The sequence below is a fragment of the Acanthochromis polyacanthus genome, chromosome 9 (genome assembly GCF_021347895.1).
Source record: "Acanthochromis polyacanthus isolate Apoly-LR-REF ecotype Palm Island chromosome 9, KAUST_Apoly_ChrSc, whole genome shotgun sequence".
Classification (NCBI taxonomy): domain Eukaryota; kingdom Metazoa; phylum Chordata; class Actinopteri; family Pomacentridae; genus Acanthochromis; species Acanthochromis polyacanthus.
Window position 1 is genome coordinate 18,544,037 of NC_067121.1, and position 27,559 is coordinate 18,571,595.

Genomic DNA, 27,559 nt, shown 5'->3' on the forward strand with positions numbered 1-27,559 from the left:
GCGTGAGGCCTTGTAGTCTTGTAGACATCAATGTGACGCAGTGTTGTGGCTGCACCAGCATCCACTCTGCCGTCTGGTCTCTTTGAATGAGCAGATAAACTCAAAGACGATGTGAATTGTCTGCCTGCTGACTCTCCTGTGAACCTTCTGCTTTATTATACAGCTGCAGACAAACAATATTTGCGACAAAATGGAATTTTACACTGCACAGCTTTTTGCAGTTGGATATATCAGTCTGAGTAGCTTTTCTTCCTAAAGAATAAACAGGGGCATCAGACTGTGTCCAAGTTATGCTGTACATTACTTTTATCACTGTCAAAAATCTTTTGTCTTTTACAGTAATGTAACTAGATGGCTGATGTAATGGCAATTAATTGACCACTATTGTGCATTTCTCATGCAGTTTAATACTCACACTGTATCTGCTTTCTCATCTGTTTCTGCCTTTATGAGTTTAAAGCTGCTGTCCGGAGTTTGAATCGCAGCGTCTCCCAGAACACTGTTGGTCCCACCCTCCCTCCCTCTGATTTTGCCCCTTTATTTGTGCACGCGCGCAGTACATGAGAGAAGTGCCCGGAGTGCTGCAGCATCTCGCCTGTTTTGCTGTTTTCCCCTCTTCTACATTTAGTACATTTAGTAAATAATAAAGGAATTACGTTAGAATGCTGTATTGAGTCTAACTTGTCCTAATACCAAAATAACATGAATCTGCTAGGACGAACGAGTAAAGTTTCAATATATGATTACACTCGTGTATCCCTCTCAATGGCGTTGTTTATCAAACTTAGTGCATTTACGCGTGTATATGTGTTAGATTGTTTATTTATTTCTATCTAGAGTTCAGAATTGCATGACTCCTCTGACGAAGAGTATGTCCCAGACGCCCCAACATCTTCCTCCAGAGGTCGGGCATCTAAACGAAGCCGTCAGGCGGGCTATGGAGGGCCGTGGTCGGGGAGCGAGGCGAGCACCCCGACCACGGCATCTAAACGAAGCCGTCAGCCGGGCTATGGATGCCGTGGTCGGGGAGCGACGCGAGCACCCCGAGCCAAAAAACGTCCTGCAGTCTCTTGGCCTGACAAGCCGTGGGATTGGTAACTTTTCTGGAAGTTGCTGAGCCCTGATGCTCTCTCCTCCACAAGTAAAACAAATGTGCGCGCGGTTGCGTAGTGCGTAGCTCGCCCACCTCTGCATGGGCTTGCTTGCTGTGCGCGTAACCGTTGATTGACAGCATGACAAAGCTGAAGCTCGAACTTGATTGGTCGGCAGCAACCGGCGCTTTTTGGAATAACATGGGGGTCTATGAGAGGAAGGCGGAGCTCAGGAATAAATTTTCATATCGCGTTATTCTAACATTATATTATAGTATCGAACTAGACTAACACATTTAAGCTTTGTTAAAAAATGATACATAGATTGAAAACAAACGGAAACTCCGGACAGCAGCTTTAATGTAATTCGGTGTGTTGGAAAGAATTTGTCATTTTACGAGTTTAAATTTTCTTGTCTGCTTAACAGTGGTATTTCAGATATTTAGGATCCTGTAATAATTCAGGGATTTGCCTGGTTGTGGGAATTTTCTGTTGTTCTATATTAATTCATTGTATTTAGACCTGCGTTTTTCAGTTGTAAATATTGCATTGTTATTTTTCTTCTGGATTTTTGATTTGTTTACTTTTATTTTGACAGTTTAGTGGTCCAGTTTCTTTGGTTCATACTTTTGAGGATATATATGATCTAGATTGTATTCTGCAGACTATTAGAAATGATCTCTTTTCTGCAGACCAATAGTTTTAGTACAGCAAAGTAATCCAGAAATCTGCTATTTTTACACATTTCTCACACTTAAAGGCATTAGAGGAGATTTAATTTCCTATGACTTTGAACGTAGCATGCGCATGTGCACATACAACCTCTTCCTCACTCCCCTCTAACCTCCCCCCCTTAACATTTACGAAGAAACGCCCCCCTCCAGAAACTTGCGTAGGACTCGTGAAGTTGTCTTTTACGGCTGGGTCCCCCTGGATCTTTATCTGCCATTATGTAAAAAAAGATGAGCAAAACAAGTCGCCAGCTAACTACGAAGCTATACCAAAGCAACACATACAGAAAACATGTAAGTCCAAGGCGTACGTAATCTACGTAACTAGGCCTGAGCCGGAAGATTTGTGATTGACAGGAAAGGGAGCAACCCAAACGCCTCGGTCCGAGCGCGTTGATTGGCTGATGTTTTTCAGGTCCTGCCATGTCCACAGTTATTTTTTTTATTTTTTATTCTTTTAGAGACCATACATACAAGTCCACTAAAGGTCAGTATATTCATTTTATGTGAATCAGACAAATTAAACAAAAAAAAACATCCTCCATAATGCCTTTAAATGTTCCAGGTCAAACTAATATTTATATATGTTGAATACTATTCAGCGATAACCCACAAGACACTATTTTATGATGGTTTATTGAAGAATGATTGAAAACGTATACCACGTATACCACCCCTATGAAAAAGTAAATGCCCCCCCAAACCTGATAACTGGTTGGTCCCTTGGCAGCAACAACTGCAGTTAAATGTTTGTTACAGCTTGAGATCAGTCTTTTACATCACCATGAAGGAATTTTGGTCTACTCTTTTCTCCAGAATAGTTTTAATTGAGTCACATTATATGGTTTTCTAGCATGAATTGTCCCTTTAAAGCATCTCAACTAGATTCAAGTTCGGACTTTGACTTGACAGATCCAAAACCTTCATTTTGTTCTTTTTGAGCCACTCAGAGATGGACTTGCTTGTGTGCTTTGGGTCATTGTCATGCTGCATTAACCATTTTTGTTGAGGTCATGAACTGATGGTGGATATTCTCCAGGAGGATTTTCTTATAGGGAACAGAATTCATGGCTCCATCAATGGGGATGGCTTGTGTGACGTCACGGACCACTTCCGTGTCCAAGCCGCGGCGCACCGAATGAAAACACAATGGCAGTAGCGAAAGAACCGGTCACCTTTTTCACTGTGACATCTTATTTTGCGAATTTTCCGAAGTCGGTAAAGCGAGGTCTTAACTCTTACAACTCAAACAGAGTTGTAAGAGTTAGTGTGCTGGCAGGTGGTTTTAAAGGGAAAGTGCAGGCGTCAATGAAAAGGAAAACGTACAGTGTTGAGGTGAGTAGCTAAGTAGCGTAAGCTAACAAACACAGGATGTCAGAAATAAAGCTAGCTTTATCATCTGTGTGAGGTTAAATGTCGTTTACTTGGCTTTGTTAGAGTTGTTATGTTAGATTTGAAAAGTATACTCTGAAGATTCCCAGCAGCACACTCTAGCGCTAACTTCTGCCGGGAGCACATGGCTAATTTGCATATGTAAATAACTACGCATCTCTTTACACTAATCATGAATCCATAACAGTTAAAATAATCTTAGCCAAACATTTTTAGCAAGTCAGTCCAAGTATTGGACTCAATTAAATCCAAGTCACATAGACCCATATCCTAGTCAAGTCGAGTATTTTGGGCAGATTGGTCAAGCAAGTCCAAGTCCCCAAAACTGGGACAAAAGTCTCCCTCGGCAGACTTTATTCTTATAAATTAAAAGTATAAACTTATTATCAGAGACTTTAATCTCGACCACTTTTAGTTTCTTTTGTAATGTGGCCCAAACACTCCTCATAACACAAAAAGACAACATAATTCAAGCGGCTAATACTAGCTAGCGCACGTTAGCTCCCGGCGCTAAATGTATTTTCTAAGATTAGAAATCCAACTTACCTTATCAGTGTCAGCCATCTTCTCTTCTCCTTTTCGTCCAGAGGAAAGTGGTAGAAAGATATCGTTTTATTTACATCATTTCTATTGTTGCAACACAGGACACAACACAGCACCATTATATCGTTGGTTTGTTAGGACACGGAAGTGACGTTTTTGGACATGATGACGTAGTTACGAGCCATCCCCATTATGACAAGTCGTCCAGGTCCTGTGGAAGCAAAGCAGCCTCAAACCATCACGCCACAACCACCATGTGTCACTGTTGGTATCAGGTTGTTCTTGTTGAATGTAGTATTAGCTTTACACCAGATGTAGTGGACCTATGTCTTCCAAAAAGTTCTATCTTTGATTCATCAGTCCACAAGATGTTATTCCAAAAATCTTGGGGATCATCTAAATATTTTTTGCAAACACTGGGCAAACCTTTACATTCTTTTTGGTTGGTAGTGGTTTGCACCTTGCAGCTCTCCATTTTCTCACAGCGTCTTCCTCATCATAGAATCATGTAGATTGACCTTAACTGAGGCCTGTGAGGCAGATCTTTTAATGTTTATCTGGGTTCTTTTGTGATCTCCTGGATTAGATATCGACGTGCTCTTTGAGAAATTTCGGTCGGCCAGCTACTCCTGGCAAGGTTCACCACTGTTCCATGTTTTCTCCATTTGTGAATAATTTCTCTTACTGTGGTTCTCTGGAGTCCCAGAATCTTAGCACTGGTTTTGTAACTCTCCAGACATATCTGTTCTTGAATCTCTTTTGATCGTGATACCATGTGTTGCTTTTTGAGACCCTTTGGCTACTTCACAGTGCCAGACAGGTTCTATTTAGTGATGCTTAGATTCAACAAACTTGGCAGTAATCATATGTAAGTGTGGCTGGTGAGATTAAACCTAACTGCCAAAGGAATTTGGTCATTTGATAGATTGTTAGCAATTATTTTTCCACATAGGGCAAGGTGGTCTGTACACCTTATTTCCTTCAAGAAATAAAATCATCATCTAACTGCATTTTGTTTTTTCTTGGGTTATCTTTGTCTTACATTAAAGTTTGTTTGATGATGATGGTGATTCCTCTCCTGTGTGATCTTGTGTGTATAGGTGTGCAAACAACACTTTTCTCCCAATTGGTATGCGGATTAAAGTGAGTGTTGCCACAGTTTTTAGATATATTCTGGATATATATTTCCATATACGTACTGAAAATGAAGCTGCAGTCTGTCTGTCTCTCAGGTTGTTGAAGACACAGTCGTTGGAGTGGTTCTACACCAATGTGAAGAAACGCTTCAAGAGATTTGGCAGCGCCAAAGTGCTGAAGACTCTCTACAGGAAGCACCTGGCAGAGCACAGTGCGCTTTCAGAGCTTACTGGTAAAATACTAGTACTTACTCATTATACAAGTTAAATGCTTATACTGAAAAGTTTTAGTTGAACTGTATGGATCTTAAAAATGTTGTCCCACATTGTTCCAAAACCTCTGAAGACTGTGAAGTCCATGTAGCATAGGATTCACTACATGTTCATCAAACCACTTAGTGACCCTTCATGTCATATAGATGGGGCATTGTCATCTTGGAAGAGGATTCCGTCAGGGCAGATACAGGTGATTAAACAGAACAACATTGTATTGATCATTGCAGTGATCCTTCAATCTAAAGGGACAGTTGGACCAAAAATATCCCCATACCAGATCCACCAGATCTTCTTAATGTATGACCAAGGGTTCAGTTTACTTAATCTTATACTTAGTCATATTCCAAGCGGAATGGGAACAAACAATGTGAATACAGTGAACCCTCGCTATAGCGCGGTTCACCTTTCACGGCTTCGCTGTTTCACGGATTTTTTTAGTGCCATTTTTTTTTAATGCTTTTTTTAAACAGTGCATTGTGTTCTGCATCCTGATTGGCTAAGGGACTGACCAACGTGAACAGTCTCCGCGCCTCGTCTCCTCTGCCATACAGGCCAGCGCTGCCTGCTGTGGAGCGCTGGATCATTTCTCTCCTTGGTCTCCATGTAGTGAGACACCCTGAAAGACGGAGCAGCCTTATTCTTTTCCCCCGCCGTCAACCGGACAGTGGACATGGTCCCCAGCCGTCTCTGGCCACCGCAGCCGCGTTCCCCAGGAGAAGAGCGCAGGAGCGAGCCTTCCCTACCCCCGACTGCTCCAATTGATTCAGCCGGCCCGCTCTCTGAGGCAAGAGTACCGCCGCGGCGTCCACCTGGCTGCAGCTGCAGCGCTCCCCCAAGTGCAGTATTGTATAATAACTGTAAAAAATAAAGCTGACTACTTCACGGATTTCACCTATCGCGGGTTCTTTTTGGAACGCAACCCCCGCGATAAACGAGGGTTCACTGTACTGTCTTTTTTTCACCACATCACAATGAAAAATACAAAGTAGACATTGAGGTACAGGTTTCAATGTCATCAGAGAAGAGAACAGTTTCGGTCTTCACAGCTGAATGAGAAGCAAACCCAGGCAGGGTTAGAGGCAACCGTGCTGAAAATGTAGTAGTACGATACAGTGCTTTGAATGGAAGTCCATAAGCTGCAGCATGTAGGTCTAGTCAGGGGCAAAGCAGCCGAGCGTCTCTGGGCCATTAGTTCAAGACTCTGATCTGATTGAACCGACAGGGGATTTCTGAGAATTATGTGTGTTTTGTGGGCGAGAGGTTGCTGGCTGCAGATGCTGCAGAGCTGTGACCCCTGTGGGAGGAGGATGGATGTGGGCTGACATCTGATGTAGGCAGCTCTGCTTTCATTCTCCACTCGCACACATTTTCATTTGTTTTTGACTGACCCGCACTGAAAACTCAGTTGCCAAATCAAATCTGACACTCATGGAAAGTCCCGCTGCAGTGTGAGCTGCAAGAATTACTACCAGGATAAATAGAGCTGACACTTGGAACTGAGTGCTGTGTGATTCTAAATTCTGCATGAGATTTGTGTAGCAGTGGAACATTCCCCTCAAGACTCTCCAGCCCAGCCCAGTTAGTCAACAATGCTCAGGGACAATCCTCTTCAAGACTAAAGCAAAAGAACAAAGTGACCCCGAGGAGCAGAGAAAAAAGGCAAGAAAGAGACAGACATGCATTGCAGGACGAATGCTGTAATCTAGTGTAGAAGTACAGAAAAAATTCTCTTGGTATCAAATGACAAATTATTTTTTCGATTCATTGTTTGTCAAAAACTGTGAAAGAAGTCAAATGCTACATGTGCACTGGATCCGTAAACTTTCTCTTTTATTTCGAAAACACTTCAGCAAAAAGTATTTCTGAAAGCATTTGAAGTGAGAAATATCCTGTGCAGTTGTTGAATCTGTCCTTGTTTTAGTGTAACAATGGATAGTTTAGACGTTTGATGATAGTTTTGCGATGTGTCGGATCTACGCATTCCGCTTCAAATTTGCCTAAAGTAGAAGTCGAGTCTACTTTATGCAAATGAGCTCCAGGAAGATGCACCAGATCACAGCTCAAAACACACCTTAACAGAACCAGCATGCAATGCAGTGCGTGTCACATCGACAACGAATTTGTATAAAAAATGTGCATGAATGTAGATGGACATATTGTTGTATATGTATTATAAATCATGTTCACTGTTTTCAATTTATTTTGAGGAAGCAGGAAGAATAGATTTGCAATTATTGTTGTAAGGAGAAGGGGTGGGATTAGATACGTTTCAACTTCTTTCCACTCTTTTTTGAGCAAGTTATTTATTGACTTTTGTTGTTACTTTGCCATGGAATGCGGTGGAGTTGTGTGATGATTGGCGTTGGTTTGTCTGTCTGTCGATGAAATTTTTAGGGAAGTTCAGAAATGGCACAAGGACCAAGTGATTAGATTTTGGCAGTGATGCAGCTTATGGTCTGGATCCACAGATTTATTTTAGATTTCTGTATCATTGCGAGATAGTGGCACGGCATCACTGTAACTATGACAACAAGTGAACACTACTTCTGCCTGCTGACAATTGCATGATTGCAATCCTACAACAAAATCGATCACTGCGGACTTATCTTGACTTATCCAATAGAAATGATGCAAGGAACAACTGATTAAATTGTGGGGGTGTTTCTGAGTCCCATCAATTCCCGCCACTCGCTACATTCAATTCGGTATCTGTGCATAACATACACATGCAAAACACACACCTGTGCTCAGCGCAAGGTCATTTTGTTTGTAGGTACATCTGTATTAAATGGCCGCATTCTATGTTGCCGTGATTTCTGATCATCAATAACTAAATAATAAGAGAATAATAATCTGAAAATGCCATATAAGAGAATGTACAGCCTTGGCAGAGTGCTGCGCTCTCTGAGTGCTTTTCTAGTTTCCTTTACTTTTTCTTTTTTGTTGCAACGTTTAAAATAAACTTTCAAAAATCTAATCAAATCAAAAATATATATTTTTTGGAATTGTCACTGATGCTTGAAATGAGTTTTTAGTAATGCCATTGCCACCATAAATTGATGCAAAAAGTTCACAAATTACTGCATAAACATCCAACAGAATGCAGGAAATGAAGTGTTTATTCAGAAATCTACACCCATGTACTAGCATGTTATGAAGTGAAAGAATACTTGTTACTGTCTGGTCAGTTTTAGGTTTTCTGGAAGATCTAAAGAGACTTTACTGCTGATGTTACTGTGCATTACGACTGACCTAAACCTGCTGTAATACACATTACACAAGAGTATCTGTCTGCTGCACAGTTTATCTACTCATGCCTGCCGCTGTCAGTTCCTGAGAGACTCACGCTGCCTTCAGGCTTACAGTGACCTTCGGCTGCTGTGTTTGTCATGTGTCTTTTATTTGTCCCTGTGCTGGGACAAATGTGTCCCGACTCATTACATGTTACAACACAGATGTCTGCACACGCATCTGTAAGGGTCACTGGAGCAAAGTCCCTGCTCTGCCCATAAACTCATTCTTTGCTATCAACTAATGTTTTTTTTTTTTTTTTTTGCTGCATTTTCAAAACACTCTACAGTTCAGTTCACTTGGTTTAAGTGCTGTCTTTACCCCTTAAAGTGATTGGAAGTGACCCTGTGTACTCCACTGTACTTTTGGGCCTGCTGCACACAGATCAGGACGCCTGGTAATGCCACACACGAGTTTGCTCTAATGCACTTATGCAACCACAAATGGCCGCATTGTTGCATGAATATTTACATGACATGGACACCGTTCAGAGCTGGAAGGAGAAACTCTCTGCAATTATCAAGATTCACCATCTCAAAGCTCAAACTTAAGAGATACTCTACATTCTGGTTTGTTACCCTGCTTACAGCACAGATGTACTGTATCACCAACACGTTTTTTTGTGTTTTTATGTTTATTTGACATAACACATAGAGCACACAAAAGTAAATCTTATCATTGCTGCAACATTTTGTGTTAATAATTCACATTAAAAAAAATGAACGGCCATGACCCAGTGGAACACAAAAGGAGCGCTTTTTATTCTCTGTAATCCTCCATCTAATTTAAAGGTTCACCCTGATCTAGTTTTAGGATTGATTCCATGTAAATGTCCTGTATCTGTCTTTTCATGTCCGTGTCAACATCTGTGTGTGTCTGCAGAGGGCAGCGCCTACGAGGAGAGCATCTGCAATGAGGGCAGCGTCTGTGGCAGCGACTCGACTTTCTACAGACAAACTGAAGGTAGAGATGCACTTTATGATGATTTCGTTGATGCCTGTTTGTACTTTATATCTGTTTTTGTGATTAATGTGTACAATTTCAGCATGTTGTTTTTCATTTTCATGCCATGCAAAGACCTGACCCACTGAAAATGAAAAATCTGACGTTTTCTAGTAGCACATACACAGAACCAAACTGGAAACTTCAGTTCAAACAATGTTTGTTGGGTTATTTTTAATTAATCTGTTTATATGCAAGGGCTGCACATTGGATGGTGGTTAGCACTGTTGCCCTGCAGCTTGAAGATCTCTGGTGCATGTACAAGCCCAGGCATGGGGTCTTTCTGCATGGACTTTGCATGTTCTCCCTGTGCATGAGTGGGTTTCACTCAGGTACTCTGGCTTCCTAAAACAGTCTAAAAACATGCTGGTGATTCTAAATTGTCCATAGATGTGAATGTAAGTGTGATTGTTTGTCTGTATATGTAGCCATGGGATAGACTGGTGACTTGTCCATTGTGTCCTCTGTGTGAGCTGGGAAAGACTCCAGCACCCCCACGACCCTACAGAGGATTAATATTATAGATAATGGATGGATGGATGGATGGATGGATGGATGGATGGGATGGTTGAACGCAGCCACTTGTGACTTCCAGCAATGCAGACAATATAATAAATGAGGAATTACGGGTTTTGTGAGTGGTCATATGGTAACTCATTCTTGTTTATGATCTATCAAGTGGGAAGGTTTCCTTTTAGACATTTACCAGTCAAATGAGTAACTGATTGTGTGCATTCAGTTTGACCACGTAATGCCCCACATGATTTTGATTATAAACTCTTATGAAGTTATTGAGGCAAAAATTCACATATCAGCGGTTTTCACATATATGCCAGTAGAGAAGAGAAGCTGACTCTAAATACCAAATAAAGGTGAAGAAGTGAGTTTTTGTAGATATATGATTAATTTGAACTCATTCCTGCAATTTTCTAGAATTATAGCCCTCCCCTAACAGAGACAAGAGAAGAAAATTGCTGCAATCCTATCTTGAGGCGGGGCAGTTTCTCCGACTCTTCCAGGCTTATAAGTAACGGGTTAAAATAAATATTTTATATGTGAAAAACCAACTTAGTGTTGCATCAGATATACCACATACTGTAGTGGTGACAGCAGTAACAGGAGCACCATGTGACAGAGGAGCTGTGCAAGCAGTTGTAACTGTGTGAACGGTTCCAGTAGTACTAGTTGTACTTGTGTAGCTCTGATGGCACCAGGATCCAGAAGGTAACAGGGGAAGAAGAAATTTGCCTTGTTCAGCTCCACACCGTTACCTGACTTAGTTTAAAGTTGAATAAATGGTGGTTTATTTAATAATATGCTTCACAGTATTATAACAGCAGCGGTTCTATTAAAAATGTTAAAGATGAAGTGTGACATTTCAGAAAATGTTTGCTTTCCTGCAGAAAATCATTGATTGAGACTGACGCCACTCACCGTAAATGTAGCTATAGCCAGAATGTGGTTAAGATTATAAACACAGAGAAACAGTGGCTCCAAAGATTCACCGTAGTGTCCTTTCCATTTGTGTTTCCATGATAATAATTACACAACCAGGGTACATGTTGACTAGTGGGATTTAGACGTACTGGTAGGTGGATTTTGTGACCTTCAGCCAGAGTCAGGTAAGCTGCTGGTTAGCGTAGCTTTAATCTTAAACTAGTCAAACCAGCAGCTGAATGTGTTTTCATACTGTATTGACCAGTGTGAGAGTGATATTGATCCTATCAAGCTACTCTCTTCAATAAAGCATTTCTATTCTTACACACGTGGACAAAATTGTTGGTACCCCTCAGTTAAAGAAGGAAAAACCCACAATTCTCACTGAAATCACTTGAAACTCACAAAAGTAACAATAAATAAAAATTTATTGAAAATTAAATAATCAAAAACAGCCATTACTTTTGAATTGTTGATTAACATAATTATTTAAAAAAACAAACTAATGAAACAGGCCTGGACAAAAATGATGGTACCTCTATAAAAGATTGAAAACTATTTGACCAGAGTGACATGATTAACTCAGGTGTGTCATTTAATTGACATCACAGGTGTTTCCAAACTCATAATCAGTCAGTCTGCCTATTTAAAGGGAGACAAGTAGTCACCCTGCTGTTTGGTGAAAAGGTGTGTACCACACTGAACATGGACAACAGAAAGCGAAGGAGAGAATTGTCCCAGGACATCCGAAAAAAAATTATAGACAAACATCTTAAAGGTAAAGGCTATAAGACCATCTCTAAACAGCTTGAAGTTCCTGTGACAACAGTGGCTCATATTATTCAGAAGTTCAAGACCCACGGGACAGTAGCCAACCTCCCTGGACGTGGCCGCAAGAGGAAAATTGATGACAAATTGAAGAGACGGATCGTTGGAATTGTATCCAAAGAGCCCAGAGCAACCTCCAAAGAAATTAAAGGTGAACTCCAAGGCCAAGGTACATCAGTGTCAGATCGCACCATTCGTCGTTGTTTGAGCCAAAGTGGACTTCATGGGAGACGACCAAGGAGGACACCACTGCTGAAAAAAACTCATAAAAAAGCGAGAGTGGAATTTGCAAAAATGCATGTTGACAAGCCACAAAGCTTCTGGGAGAATGTCCTTTGGACAGATGAGACCAAACTGGAGCTTTTTGGTAAGGCACATCAACTCTATGTTCATAGACTCAAAAACCAAGCATACGAAGAAAAGAACACTGTCCCTACGGTGAAACATGGAGGAGGCTCAGTAATGTTTTGGGGCTGCTTTGCTGCATCTGGTACAGGGTGTCTTGAAAGTGTGCAAGGTACGATGAAATCTGAAGACTATCAAGGCATTCTGGAGAGAAATGTGCTGCCTAGTGTCAGAAAGCTTGGTCTCAGTCGCAGGTCATGGGTCTTCCAACAGGACAACGATCCAAAACACACAGCCAAAAACACCCAAGAATGGCTGAGAGAAAAGCGTTGGACTATTCTAAAGTGGCCTTCTATGAGCCCAGATCTGAATCCCATTGAACATATGTGGAAGGAGCTGAAACATGCCATTTGGAGAAGACACCCATCAAACCTGAGACAACTGGAGCTGTTTTCTCATGAGGAGTGGGCCAAAATACCTGTTGACAGCTGCAGAACGCTCATTGACAAATACAGAAATCGTTTAATTGCAGTGATTGCCTCAAAAGGTTGTGCAACAAAATATTAAGTTATGGGTACCATCATTTTTGTCCAGCCCTATTTCATTAGTTTGTTTTTTTTAAATAATTATCTTAATCAACAATTCAAAAGTGATGGCTGATTTTGATTATTTAATTTTCAATAAATTTTTATTTATTGTTACTTTTGTGAGTTTCAAGTGATTTCAGTGAGAATTGTGGGTTTTTCCTTCTTTAACTGAGGGGTACCAACAATTTTGTCCACGTGTGTATGTCTTTATTCAAAGCTTTATGTCTTCTTATATAAACTCCACAGAGCCATGGTTAACTCACTGAACCCCAAAAAGCACATTTGAAAGGCACATCGCCTTTAACAAATCATTCAAATTCAACCCCTTATCAAAACCAGAAACTGTGAAAACACATGAAAGATGTTCAGATTTTCTCCTTTCTAAACCAAACTGCCAAAAATCAGCAAAATTCACTTGATTTACGGCATTATGAGTTCTCTCTACTTGTAGCCATGGCTGCTCTGTTTTCATTAAGGTTCAGGGCATTATTTTACACTGAGTCAAAATGTACAACCCAGTCTCACGAGGATTCGTGAAATTGTCACATAAATTTTTGTTTCGGTTTCGTGCGCACCAACACGATTTCGTCATGTTTTTCGTGCCGCTCACAACGAAATGTTTTTCGTGTTGCTCACAACGAAACCCGCTGTGGTAATCACATCTGAAAGTGGTTTATACCGGCGGATTCATGACAATCTAAGCTGTCCATCTGCGTATACTGTTTGTGTAATCGCGTTTGCAGCCGTCGGACATTCTTAGAATCGCGTTTGCAACCGTCGGACATTCTTTAAATTCCTATGCAAATTGGTAAGTGTACCACCGGGTTATGGTTAGGGTTATGGTTAGGGATGATGTAATGCAAAATATAGCATTGGATTCGCAACGCTTTTACATTAAAAATATAATATACCCATTCGTTTGAAATACGTTCTGAGTGGCACGAAAAGTCCGCCGTTTAAAATACATTGGTGTGCATTTCGTTGTGAGCGGCACGAAAAACATGACGAAATCGTGTTGGTGCGCACAAAACCGAAACAAAAATTTACGTGACAGTTTCACGAATCCTCATGAGATCGGGCTGAAATGTAACATGCTGTGGGTGTAATGTTTATACTTTTAATACTGCTCATACTGTATCTACCTTTAATAGCACCTTCAAACTGCATTTCATTGTCTTGGTACTTGTACAATGACAATAATGAACCCGACAACGTTTGGCCCTCAGAGTAGCTGCCCTGTTTGATAATCCATTCTTGTGAATCAGTGAATTGCCACAAAAAGTCACAGCACATTATCCAGTTCAAGGGTCTCTGGGGGTCTTTGTAATCCTCTCATGCATCCATAGGCTCAGATTTGTTCCCAGCTGACCTCCATCTAATGCGTCACAACCAAAATAAAAAAGAGAGAGAGAGAGATAAATTGTTCAATGATCTTGGTTGTAATCTTTTGGCTCAGGTTCTCAGTTGGATGTGGAACAGCTGTGTTGGTGTGTTCTCTGCTCTGCCTCCTGCTCCGTTCACTAACAGGATGAGGCCACTGCAGAGCGCCTCCATCTGCAGATCTGGAAATCATCCCTCCCTTGATTACAAAAAGAATGACTCCCGTTTTTGCTTGATTTTGAGGTAGTAACACCATGAGTGACTATTGTGTTTGTGTTTAGAGCACAGCATGGCAGAGACGCTCACTGTGGCCATGCGGGTGGCAGAGGAGGCCATAGATGAGGCCATTTCCAAGGCTGAGTTCGACACTTCGAGTCAGGTTATTTTTATTTTCCATGTCACCATAAGGGTCATTCCAGAATTGGAGGACATTTGGGCTTCAACATTTTTGAAAAATAAACCATCTCTTTCACAATTTTCTGCTCCATATCCTTCAATAATAAGTAATAAACGATCAAAGGCTTGATTGGCTCAGCTTACACATCAATGGTGCCATTTTTATTCCATGTTTTTTTGTTGTTTGCTAACCCTACTCTGATCACAGTAACAGGGTTGCTAATCCATGCTAATGTTAGCTTTTTCTCAGGAGTGGAAGCTAGATATTTAGCTAGATGTTACTGCTGACCAAGAGGACAAACTTATTAATGGAAAAAAGTAAACATATTTTTTCTTATCCTCATAATATGAGGTACAGTAGAGTGAGAAATTCAATCAAGGCAATGTTATGAAAATATGAAAAATAGAAGAGAGGACACAGCTTTGCTATGCCCATTCTTTTGGAAAATTGTTTGATGTTGTTAATTCCAACATATGTGATTTACTGTTTTCTTCTTCTTCTACCAGATAAAAAGTTATGCTAACAGGGTTGGTTGTTGTGGGAGACATGTTCTATGCATGATAATTATTATTTAAAATATTATGTTGATTAAAATTTTTTTCCCACAAATACAAGAGATGTCAAAGGGAAAAAAGACACAAAAACGGAGATTTAGATTTCATTTTATTTTTTTGTATTTTTAAAATATATATATTTTTAATTATTCTTTTCTCCTGTTTTTTTTTAAACATTTGATCCAAGGACAAATACATTTACACAACAACTGCATGTTTTAGTATTTTGTACGTGGATTATTTGAAATTTGAATTGTGGGACATAAAGCGTCCTCCAAGTCTGGAAAAACCCATAAACAGTCTGTTAGTATAAACAGTCCTTTATTGTTGGAATTCTTGTATACACATGCACTACTATATTACAGATGTTGTATTGTGTTGTTGTTTATTGGTCTGTAATCTATGCACATAAATATCCTCTACCGCCTTTTAATCAAGTTCCTTCTTAATCTGACTTTTCTGCTTTTTCTCTTTGAATCAGATTATGTTAAACCATCAGGATTATGCTGCAGCTCAGATGACAGTTTAATATTACAGTATAAGACAAGGACAGGCCAACAAAAAAACAAAAAAACATGAATCCTGGCTCAAGTTAAAGACAAAGTAGTGATTTGTGATTTATTCACAAAAAACTCAAGCACTTTTTGGAGGCTAATGAAAGAAATAATGTATTTCCCTCCTGTTCCTATATTTTATACTCCACCTAATGTACATAAATCAAAATGAACCTAAAAGTACTTGAGTCCTGGTTTGACTATTGACACCAGAAACTTATAATTAAATCTACTGGTCATATGGGAAATTATCTTGTTTTTTTTAGAAGTTGTCTAAAGAATTCCTACTTTATCACCTGAACTGTCTGTAAGTTACATCTCAAAGCATATTTCTGCTTCTGAAGCCTCTTTCTAAAATGCCACTGTTAGAAAAGATTGGCTTCCCACTAATCTGTTAAAGTATCCCAAGGCTTTTGAACTGAGTAGAGCAAATATGTATATCTTGAGGGTATATTTAGAGTAGTAATCAGCTTACAGTGTGTGAGTGTCTGTGCCTATATGTATGTGTGTGTGCATGTGTGTGTGATGTTGAACAGTTTTCTTATTTGTGTCCTTTTATTAGGAGAAGCAGAATGAGGCACACTATCTGCGGGAGCACAGAGGAGAGCTCATTGAGGAACTGGCCAAAACTATCGTGCAAAAAGTAAAGAAATATCTTTGTTTCCCTTCTTAATGGAAGTGGTCTTAAGATCCTGTACACTCCTCTTGTCCTCAGGGTCATAAATGACTCGCCTCCACTGAGCCTCTAAAAGAGCAGCCGAATTGACTATTCAACCTAAAACCTATTTTACATGAAAAACCAACCTGTCATGCATCAAACACTTTGTGAATGTCTGGGTTTTTCCTTCTTTAGAATGCAGAAAGAATGTATTTAATCAGTGGACACCATTCGTTTTTATTACATTACACATGTTATAACTGTTTTCTGTACTAAAAAAAATCATTGCTGCTAAAGGTACTGCATAGGTGATAGGAGAGATGGTACTTCTATGCCCGAGGAAAGTACCAGAAATGTGCAGAAAGTAGCTTCAAATGTGTTTTTGAAGGGACACAACAGTGTACTGTCTACTGTACAGTGGAATTCAACCACAAACACTCAGCTACAAAATTCTAGTCTTCTCACATCTTTAGAATCATTGCTCCCACCCACAAGGTGCATAACCTACAACAATAATAAGAACCAAAAAAGCACTCAGAGAGCGCAGTACTCTGCCCAGGCTGCTCAGTGATTGTATGATTTTCGACGGATAAGTCCTGATAAGTCCACAGCGGTGGATGTGTAGAAAGATCATAATCATGTGATCCTCAGCAGGCAGCTGACGTAGTGTTCACTTGTTGTCATAGTTACAGTGACGCCGCGACGCTATCTTGCAATGATACAGAAATCTTTAACAAATCCAGGCTGTAACCTGCATAATGCAAACTGCAAAATCTAATCACTTGGTTCTTGTTTCATTTCTGACCTTCCCTGAAAATTTCATCCAAATCTGTTAGTCCGTTTTTGAACAATGTTGGTAACAGACAAACAGATAGACAAACCAGCGACAATTGTCACATAACTCCACTGCGTTCCTTGGCAGAATAATAATAGATGCAAAACAAAAATATGAAGAACATATTAAACTCTAATGAGCACATGTAGGACAGTATGCAAGTGAGTGTGCATGGACTTTAGAAATGCGCAGCGCACAGTATCTGTTTTACAGTCCTTTTAGTTACTTTATGTCTGAAAAAATCTCATCTGTGACCTGCTGAGTACTCAAAACCGCACTCATGGCTTCAGTAAAGATTGAATTGGTGGTGCTGTCTTTGTAGGCAATGTTTCACTTTTTGTGATAGTGGAGTCACTTTAGGAAAAGTCATTGAATTTCAAGTTGAAAGAAGGTCATTTAGGTGTTTTTCTCTGCTATTAAACATAGTGGCCAGGTCATTTTTGACCCTAAGACAACACAAGGGTTAAATAGTACATGAAATAAAGTGATTTTGATTAAAGTAATAATTTTAAGCTTGGCTTTGGTTAAGATTCCCAGTGGAATCTCACGTCACAGTTAGGTTGGCCAATCAGACAGTTTAAAATAAAATACAGTTCTGAAATGATAAAAGGCATCACTTACGCTGCGTTTCTTTTTCTATTAGTTTTTTTGTTTGTTTAAGATAATATGATTTCCAAACCTGGTTTTGAGATTCAGAGGCTTGGAAACTCTCTTTTGATGACACAAAATAAACCTAATTATACGCCATAAAACAGTGCTGTTTGCCATGATGACTTTATTGCAGTGAAAAATGAGCTCACAGTGAGTAAAAATGTGAAAAGAGCAAATAAACACTTCAGAACTTTTTGGATTTGGAGGGTTAAATTCATATCTCCTGCACATGATAGCACAAATCCATTCATTTTCCCTTGATAATTAAAACCAGATGATTTTTCTGGTCTGGGATTGGAGCCATGTGCAGAACTAATCCTGCTCTCTGTGTATGGAAGATTATTAGCAGGAGGAAGACTCTGGCTGAGATGAGAGCAGAATATGACCAGGACTTGCCCCTGGAACGTAACACTGACCTTCATCATCATCATCAGCCTGCCTGTGATCAGACCTCCAGCTCCCTGAAACACCGGCCGAGCCTCTGGGTAAAAATACATCAGTGTTATATTTAGAGACAGTCATTTTTAAAAAATGAAAATTTGTTGTTTCATTTCAACTTGTAGAGCCCCAAACAGCTAAATTTTTCTCCCAAAAATGTTTGTACCACAGTTTCTTCTCTTTCTCAGCCCCTAAAATAGATCTTTAATATTTTATAGGAGCTCTGCTTTCAGGTTTTATACTGTAAATGAAAGTTTACATACATTTAGATGCACATTGACCCACTGCAGCAGCAAAAGCAATGATATAATAATCAAATAATTTCACATATGTGCTGAAAAATCAGTCTTTGTACTTTCACTTTATTAACAACTGCAGGACTTCTTTCCACTACGTGTGGTGTTCTGTCTGCGCATGCTGACCTCTGCTGGCCAAACTGCTGATAATGCTCCTCTGGTTTGATTTTATTTCTAGCTGTTCAGTGTGACGACAGAGGATTAAATCAAACAAGAAGAAATGTGATTTTTGTCCTGAATTCTCCAGTCGTTTTCATCTCTGTCCTCAGAGGTCTCACTCTGCCTTCTCACTGCTGGACAACGACCCTCCCAGTCTGGTACAAGACTCGTCACAGGCGCTGAAGAAGGAAGGTGGAGGGTCGACGATGACCACTTGGAAGAGTGTAGACCGGTTGGACAACGCTGGTAAGGTCCTGTTGTTTGAACCTGTAGAACCCACTAGTAGCTCAGCCTCTGCTAACTCGTCATGCACAGCCATACTTGGTCCAGACCTACTGATATCAATTCTAATGTTTCCAAAGATGCCAAATACAATAGGAGGTGTGTATACTGTATTTATACAGTACCAGTCAAAAGTTTGGGGTCACTCAGAAATCATCAATCGAGACTTTATTAGTGTGATAAATGACTATTGTAGCTGGAAACAGCTTATTTTTAATAGAATATCTCCATAGGGGTACAGAGGAACATTTCCAGCAACCATCACTTCTGTGTTCTAATGCTACATTGTGTTAGCTAATGGTGTTGTAAGGATAATTGATGATTAGAAAACCCTTGTGCAATTATGTTTGCACAGGAATAAAAGTCTGACTTGGAAAACATGAAATTGTCTGAGTGACCACAAACTTTTGAACAGCAGTGTATGTATTTATGTCTTCATCCCTGGGATGTGGCAACAGGCTCTTTCTGGTTTTCCAACTGATTTTAACATTATTTTTGTGGACTTAGCCATTAATCCTAAAAATGGAAGATGCATTTTTTAAAAAAAGTTTTAATTATTTTTTTCTTGCAAAGAACTTTTGAAAACCTGAAACAGTGCAGATGGAAATTAGCTTAAAGCTAACTCTGGTGCAATACATCAAATGGAAAAAAATATGTTTAATATTGTACATGGTCCATTTTTAAATAAACTGATAATAATAATGATAATAATAATAATATTAATAATAATAATAAATTACTACTAATAATAATAATAACAATACAGTGTCCATTCTTTCAAGTAATGAAAGAAAAATCTCTGCTCTGTGTATCACAGCCTGCAGTTCAGCTGAAAAGTCCCAGAATTTTTGTCACATAGCTGTTGGTACAGCTCAATTACTAATGGCATCATCCCTTTAGTTTCTGGAATCTGGTTTGAGCAAACAGTTTATTTTTTGGCAAATTTTAAAATGTGACTTGCTGAATAAAATGATTTTTGATGAAGTAGTATGATTTTATAGCCTAGCCGCGCTAGACAACCCACGGCAGCGAATTTAATTCTCTGCCAGGGTGGGTCTAGTTACCCTCCATAAGGCTCGAGGTTGGATGCTCCTAAAACTGGCCGGACCAATCACCATGAAGTGTAGAGTCAGAAGGCGGGCGTAACGAAGTGACGACAGAGGCGCGACGATTCTGACAGAAACAACCAGCGCACAATAAACAGTTATCTTTCGACTCGGCTTTGGCCACAGCCCTTAAAGATTTGAAGCTAAAATTCAACTTGAAAGATAATCAAAGGACGACACTGAAGTGTTTCATTGAGAAGAAAGACGTATTGGGACTTACGCCGACGGGATATGGCAAATCCTTAATATACCAGTTGGCTCCGCGGCTCCGCTGGTTGGGAAGCTAATGGGACTTAGCCACAATCCGTCGGCGCTCTCGGAACTACGTCAGCCTATTTGTTGCGCTGATTGGTTGTATACCTACCCAGTTGCTGCAGAGTGATTTGAAAGGCAACCTTTTAGCCCGCCTCCCTCCCTGTCGAGCGGCCCTAGACCCTTGTGCCTTCAGAACATGGGTCTAGCGCGGCTCGGCTAATGATTTTAGGTTTTTGACAGAAAGGCATAGCACACACGAGTAGTTCAAGGAGCGTCATAAAGCTAAAAAGACAGTCATTCTTACTGTTTGCTCAGTTTGGTAGAAACGGTGTAACTTTGGCAGCCTTTAAAGATAACATGCCTTTCAGAGGGCTGCACAGTGGGTTGTTGGTTAGCACTTTCGACTTGTAGCTAGAAGATCCCCCGTTCGCGTCCTGGCCTTCCTGGGATCTTTCTGTATGGAGTTTACATGTTCTCCCTGTGCATATGTGGGTTTTCTCCAGGTATTCTGGCTTCCTCTCACAGTCCAAAAACATGATGAGGTTAACTGGTGATTCTAAATTGTCCATAGGGGAGAATGTGAGGGATGGATGGGTTTCGGAGGATTTTGATGCTTAGAGGGTTAACGTTTTAAAAACACTAAATTTAAAATCAACTAATAAATTATGCTGTGTTATTATAGGTCAGGCTACCCAGCTGTATATAAAGCAATTACAAAGTGATGCACACATTAATGACAACTGTAATCCAATGATTAAAGGTGTGAATCTGGAGCTGATTGTTCTGCATAATGAATCATTTTACTTTAGTTACTTTAAGTACATTTTATCCTAATACTTTTATCCTTAAGCAGGATGTTGAATGCAGGACTTTTACTCACTGAGCATTTTTACACTGTAGAATTGCTACTTTTACTAACACATCTAAGTATTTGCTGCACCACCACTGCAGCTAATACCTGCCTCCTGTTGTTTTTGTTTGTTTATGTCGCTGTGTGTGACTCTACTCTTTGTTTGGCGCACGATCTCTGCTTGTCTACATGATACCTGCGTGTGTGTGTGTCTGTGTGTGTGTGTACGACATGCGGAGGTGTGTCCTCAGTGCTGAAGAGCGTAGATGGGAACTGGATCGCCCTGCAGAGCGCCCAGCTGTCTCGTCCCAGCCTGCTCACCAAAAGGAAGAGTCAGGTCTATAGTGCCTTGGAGAGGGAGTCTGGAGTTGTGTCCGCCTACGAAGGTCTGGGCTCTGACAACGAAACCAAGCCGGAGCCTGACAGCACCTGGGGTGCCGTCCTCCAGAAGATCCACAGGAAGATGACAGACTCTAACTTCAACCTGCACGACAGCGGTGACAGAAGCCCGTCGTCGCCGATGGGCCGCCGAGGCAGCAGAAACGATGTGCTTTCAGACTCTGAGGGAAAACGGAAGCCTAATAAACCTCTGCTGGCTCTTTTAAAGCGGAAGATGCCTGCAGAGATCAGGAGACCTTCATCATCCCAGAGGACGAGCATCATTGATGTCAACTTTAATGTGGAAGTGGCAGGAGGAGCAGAACAGGAGGAAGAGGAGGTGATTAAAGTGGCTGCAGAACCAGAGACTGGAAAAGTCCGAAGGAGGAAGAGGAGGACCAGAAAAGAGCCAGCAGCTGCTTCTAATGTGTCGGTAAGAAATAAATGACATTAAATAGATGCTGATCAGGAGGTGATGTCACACTGTCCAGCTGGGTCATCAAACATGTGAAACTGCCAGAGTTTGTTCTATAATTTGATAGATGTAATTTTTTTTAAACTAGAACAGAACAAGCTGATTGCTTGAATGATGAATCGATTTCCTACCTGTGGTTTAAGACAAAGAAACTTTTCACATCTGCTTTATGGGACAGGTTTGTAGTAAAGGGGCAAGCAGATCAAAACGTTTCAGAGCCAGCGCACTGTTTAACTTACAAAATATATTTAGATGAAGGTGTTTTGCTGCTAGACCTTAATCAGAAAAATGGTTTGTGACAGCGGTGGTTAGCACTTTCACCTAACAGCTAGAAGATCCCCGGTTTGCGTCCCGGGATCTTTCTATATGGAGTTTGCATGTTCTCCCAGTGCATGCATAGGTTTTTTTTAGGTACTCCAGCTTCCTCTCACAGTCCAAAAAAATGCTGAGGATAATTGGTGATTCTAAATTGGCTGTAGGTGTGAATGTGAGTGTGATTGTTTGTCTCCATGTGTAGCCCTGTGATAGACTGGTGACCTGTCCAGGTTGTTCCCTGTCTTCACCCTAAGTCAGCTGGGATAAACTCCAGCCCCTCTGCGACCCTAATGAGGATTAAGCGGTGTATAATAGATGGATTTTTGGTTTGTGACAAAGAGAAGCCATGTTAAATAGGGAGCAGCTGTAACTGTGACAAGTTACATTCCCCCATGTCATATAGGAAGGCATGAATCCCTAAACATCATTCTACTGAATGACAGCTTTAAATCAGAAAGAAAAAACATTCCATATAGTAACAATTCTTTTCCCCAACTTTCTACTTTAAATGGATAAAATAACATACTGTGAATCTTTTATGATCTTCTTGGACCAAACATTAGATACATCACCAGAAACCTTTACACGGTTACTGAAAAAAGAGCAGTGATGAATAGAATCATTCTTTAATTGTTCAACCAATAGAACAATATTTGTCAATAAAAGCAAAATATTAATGATTGTTAGTTGTTTAAAGAAGCCAAATCAGGAAAAAAATACTTTGTTCTTTAAGATTATAATTTATCTGCTTTTTTAAATTTTGGAGTTTGACTGCTGGCCAGGTCACACAAGATAAAATGTCACTTTGTTGTTTGTAATCTTATAAATATTTAACCGATTTTTTGATATTAAAGTATTTAAGTATTCAAAATCAGGTGTCATTATCAAAATACCTGCAGTCATGTCTCTCTGTGGTGACAATAGGTGTGGGTAAAGTGTTGAAAACCGCTCTGGTTTTAGTGTCGTACAATTCATCAACATCCCAAACAAAAAGGATTATACAATAAACTCAGCACGAGGTTAGGATTTACTGCAGAGCTGAAACCTTAGTTGTAGCCCTCTGAACCCCAAAACTGGTGGATTTGAAAGACAAGTTATCTTTAAAAATATATATATATATATCTAAATAACACAGTTTATCAACCCAACTGTAAAAATGGAAAAAATCAGCAGACTTTTAAAAAATTCTATGGCCCTTGGACTACTCATCTGTGACATGCTGCTTCAATGGAAAACTTAACCAACTTTAAACTTAAAATATTTCTTCAAAAATGCTCTATACTGCATGTAATATTTAAAGACTTGAATAAAATGTTTGCAGCAGTCACCCATGCATCTATTAGCTACACACTGCTTGATCCTCATGAGGGTCGCGGGGACTGGAGTCTGTCCCAGCTGACTTCGGGTGAAGGCATCGGACACCCTGGACGGGTCAGCAGCCTATCACAGGGCTACATATAGAGACAAACAATCACACTTTGCAGCAACCAGATTCTGTGAAGAAAAAAAAAAGTAAAATAAAAAGCTGCGCTCCTTGGCAGAGCTCAGAAGCAATGACTGACTCGGCTGAACTGCAGGATGTGTTGACACAGAGCAGAAAGGAGGCAAGTAGGGAAACAAGTTACAAGTGCGAGTAATAAAATATCGATATTATAAAGACTCACTATTTTTCCAATATTTATGAATACCTGTGGACAAAAATGTTGCACATGTTGATTCCAGTTTGTTGAAAAATGGAAAATCAAATCAAAGAAAAACAACCTTAATTTTTTTTTTTAGATTTATGGCATTTTAACTATCATAGTGCACTAAAGACATTTCAGAGTTCCATTTACTGCTAGCCATGTTTGCTTTGTTTCCATAGAGGTGCAGGACTTTATATTCATACTTTATAAATGAGTGAGGAAAGATGTGACAGAAACAACTATACGGGCCCTCAGTAGATGGCAGAACCACGCCATCTACTGGCGAGTTTCAGTAGATGGCATTAAATACTTGCATATGAGTCTGTATCAATTTTGATCATCCTACGTATATCCCTTCCTACTTGATCTGCTGACCTGTAACTCCACACCTGAGCAGGGGACCTTAGACTGATCTTCAGTGCCAAGTTTGATTATCCTGACTTCAGCACTTGCAGAGATATCGGACCGGACATACATACATACCCACATACATACTTACCCGGCCAGATACCGCACCGAATGCAGTAACCCCGCTGACGTTTGTCAGGCGTGGTTAAAAACAGCATCCAGATACAAATACGGGAATCCCAGAGATGATGCATCTTTAACAGTTTTAGGAATTATAAAGAGATAAAACAATGGTGACTATATCTACAGATATCAAGGAATAATGCACCAGTTTCATAAAAAGTAAGAATATATATTTCTCACTCTATGATTTCTTGTATTCTCAGGATTTAAACAAAAATGACAACCACACTCTCTGCTCTGATGATGCCAGGACCCCTGACACTCTGACCTCCGGATCCACGACCCCTGAACCTTCAGAGCATGAAGGTGACCTCACTGCAACTCAGATGGATGAGGGGATCATGTTAAATCCCCAAAAGCCCGCCGGCCGAGTTTCTGGCTCCTCCACTAGAGAAGAAGAGCTCGATGAAGTGAGTGATACTGGTAACGGTGTAGAGATGGAGCAAAGCAAGGACAGACATGAAGAAGACGAGAGCTTGTGGAAGATGGAGGTTGAGTTGGATAGAGGAAGAACGGAAGATGAGGAAGAGAATGAAACAGATGATGAAGAGGTGAAATACAGATTGTACAGGCTTGTTGCACAGTCCAGACTCGCATACTTCTCGTCTACTGATGATGAGCTGGACAAGGCAGGCCAGAGTGAAGGAGAATGGGACAAAGATGAAGATATGGAGGAGGAAGACGAAAAGGCTGAAAGACTCACTTATAAACTCTGTCAGTTGGAAAAAGAAGTCAGAGCCGCACAGTTCTCGTCCACAGAGGACGAGCTGGACAGAATTGGCATCGAAGAGAGGGAAAATGGAGAGGAAGAGGAGGATGGGAGGAATGAGGAACTGGCAGTGAAAGTGTGCAGATTGACTAATCAAGTCAACGCTACCCAGTTTTCATCCACAGAGGATGAATTAGACAGAGCAGGCAAAGCCGAAGACGAGATAGACGAAGTGACGCTGTGGAAACTGCAGGCAGAACAAACTGTTCAGGCAGCTAAACTGCGCGATTTAGCAAGTTTAGTCAGCGCCTCTCAGTTTTCCTCCACTGAAGATGAGCTCGATAGAGTTGGAGAGGGCAAGGGAGAGATAGAGCAGGAGGTGGATGACAGAGGAATGGAGAGCAGAAGTGAAGGAGGACTGGAGAGGAGAGAATCCTTTGGAGATATAGATGTGAACATGTTCGATTTGTGGGATGAAATTGAGGAGAGAAAAAAAGAGAGCAGTGATGAAGAAGTAGCAAGGGAGAATGTTTTCGACAGCGAGACAAAGACTGAGGATGTTGAACATGATGAATCTGAGGAGAATAAACTTTGCAATGAGGTGAGTGTAACAGAGGATAAAAAAATAGCAAGGGGGCACTCAAATGACGGACAAATTTTTCAAGGAGATGAGGCTGGGAAAGAAAAAGCGAAAGAAGAAGAAACTGAATCAAAAACAGGAGTGGAAGTGGAGAGAATGACGAGGATGATAGATTTACATGAGGCAAAGGTTCAGCAAGAGAATCAGCCAGAGGCAAAGAGGACAGATGACGAGAAAGGAGATGAAAAGTATGAGAAAGACAGCAAAAAGAGCGTGGGGAGACGGGAAACAGCAGCAGACAGCGATGAAGAAGACGCAGAATTTAGCAGAATCATCAGCAGCATGCTGATGATGACTTTGGAGGACATGCAGGTAGAAAGTGTAAAAGATAACGCTGGAGAAAACAGAGGGAGACACAGAGAGCATAAGATGGGAAGAGAGAGTGGATGCAGAGAAAAGGCTTCAGAAGAGACAGAAGGTGTCTCAAAGGAGCTTCAGAGTTTCAGTGAGAAGTCAGAGTCAGTGGTGCAAAAAAGACCAGGGGAGTATGTAAGTGAGGAAACTGAAAGACATATCTCAGGAAAACAGAGCACAGACGTTACAGGCAGAACTGAAAATGTGCAGGAAGACAGACAGATGAGTTTGCTGAAAGAAAAACCAGCAGTCGTGATAATAAAAGACACGTTTGAGACAAATGAGGCTGAGTTGACAAGTAGAAGAACTGAAGTAGATGATGAGGACAAACAGGATGGAAGAGCAGAGTGGCAGTTAATGGAGACACAGGGAGACACCAGAGACCGTCAGAAGAAAGATCTGGATGGAAGAGTTGAGGAAACCAAGGATGACGTGGAGCTGAGCAGCACTTCTTGTCTTCAGAGCGGTTTGCTGACGCCAGAGGAGATTCACAACGTAAGCACTCAGCAGGCGGCTTCACACGCCTGTTTCTACCACTTCCTGCCCACTGACAGTCTGCTGCGTTAGAGTGAGAAGGTGTGACTTCTGAAAGGGAAATGTAAAGATAAATCTATAAGCCATAAAATACATCATTACTTCAGTACATTTAGGGCTTTTGCTACTATTAATGGTCCAATACCCACATAAATAGTAATACAGGGAGTCCCTAAAGTCTGGACACATATATTTTACACAGATTTTTTTGGCTCCAAAGATAAAATATGGCTTTGTCGAAAGAAGAAAGAGTTGAACTGGTACTTCTCAGTAGATGTGGAGGATGCACCTATTGAAAGATAGGGTTAGGGTTAGGGAAGTGATTTCTTGGGGTTAGCATGAATTTTTGCCATGACCAATTCTTTAATTTCGACTGATACATTTGGTCGTCCAGAGCAAGGTTTGTCTGTGACACTGCCCATTTCTTTAAACTTTTTAACCACCTTCGCCACCGTGGAAAAGCCAAGTGGAATCCTCCTTGGATGACGTGTATTAAATTCATCTGCTATCTTTTGATATGTCCATCCTTCACGTCCACTGTGAAGTATCAGTTCAACTCTTTCTTCTTTCAACAATGCCATATTTAATCTGTGGAGGCAAAAAATAATATTTAATAAGATTTTGCCTTGCAGCTTGAAGATCCCCAGTTCGTGTCCCAGACCTTCCTGATCTTTCTGCATTGGAGTTTGCATGTTCTCCTGTGCATACGTGGGTTTTCTCTGGGTATTCCGGCTTTCTCCCACAGTTCAAGAACATCCATCCATCCATTTTCTATACACCGCTTAGTCCTCATTAGCGCCACGGGCTCCTGGAGTCTATCCAAGCTGACTTAGGGTGAAGGTAGGGGACACCATGGACAGGTCA

The 27,559-nt window shown here is 40.6% G+C and overlaps 1 protein-coding gene across 4 annotated transcripts in view; it reads left to right on the forward strand.

Annotated features, from left to right (window-relative positions):
• Window positions 1-27,559, forward strand: part of LOC110952008 (rab effector MyRIP-like) — a 166,155-nt gene that overhangs the window by 128,627 nt on the left and 9,969 nt on the right. For 3 of the 4 annotated variants that reach the window (XM_051953920.1, XM_051953919.1, XM_022195314.2), the window contains exons 4-11: window positions 4,990-5,126; window positions 9,343-9,423; window positions 14,321-14,418; window positions 16,107-16,187; window positions 18,027-18,173; window positions 18,692-18,827; window positions 21,314-21,885; window positions 24,662-26,656. In XM_051953920.1, coding sequence (XP_051809880.1) covers window positions 4,990-5,126; window positions 9,343-9,423; window positions 14,321-14,418; window positions 16,107-16,187; window positions 18,027-18,173; window positions 18,692-18,827; window positions 21,314-21,885; window positions 24,662-26,656 — 3,247 coding nt within the window. The remainder of the gene's footprint in view (window positions 1-4,989; window positions 5,127-9,342; window positions 9,424-14,320; window positions 14,419-16,106; window positions 16,188-18,026; window positions 18,174-18,691; window positions 18,828-21,313; window positions 21,886-24,661; window positions 26,657-27,559) is intronic. The other variant, XM_051953921.1, reaches the window with a different exon arrangement.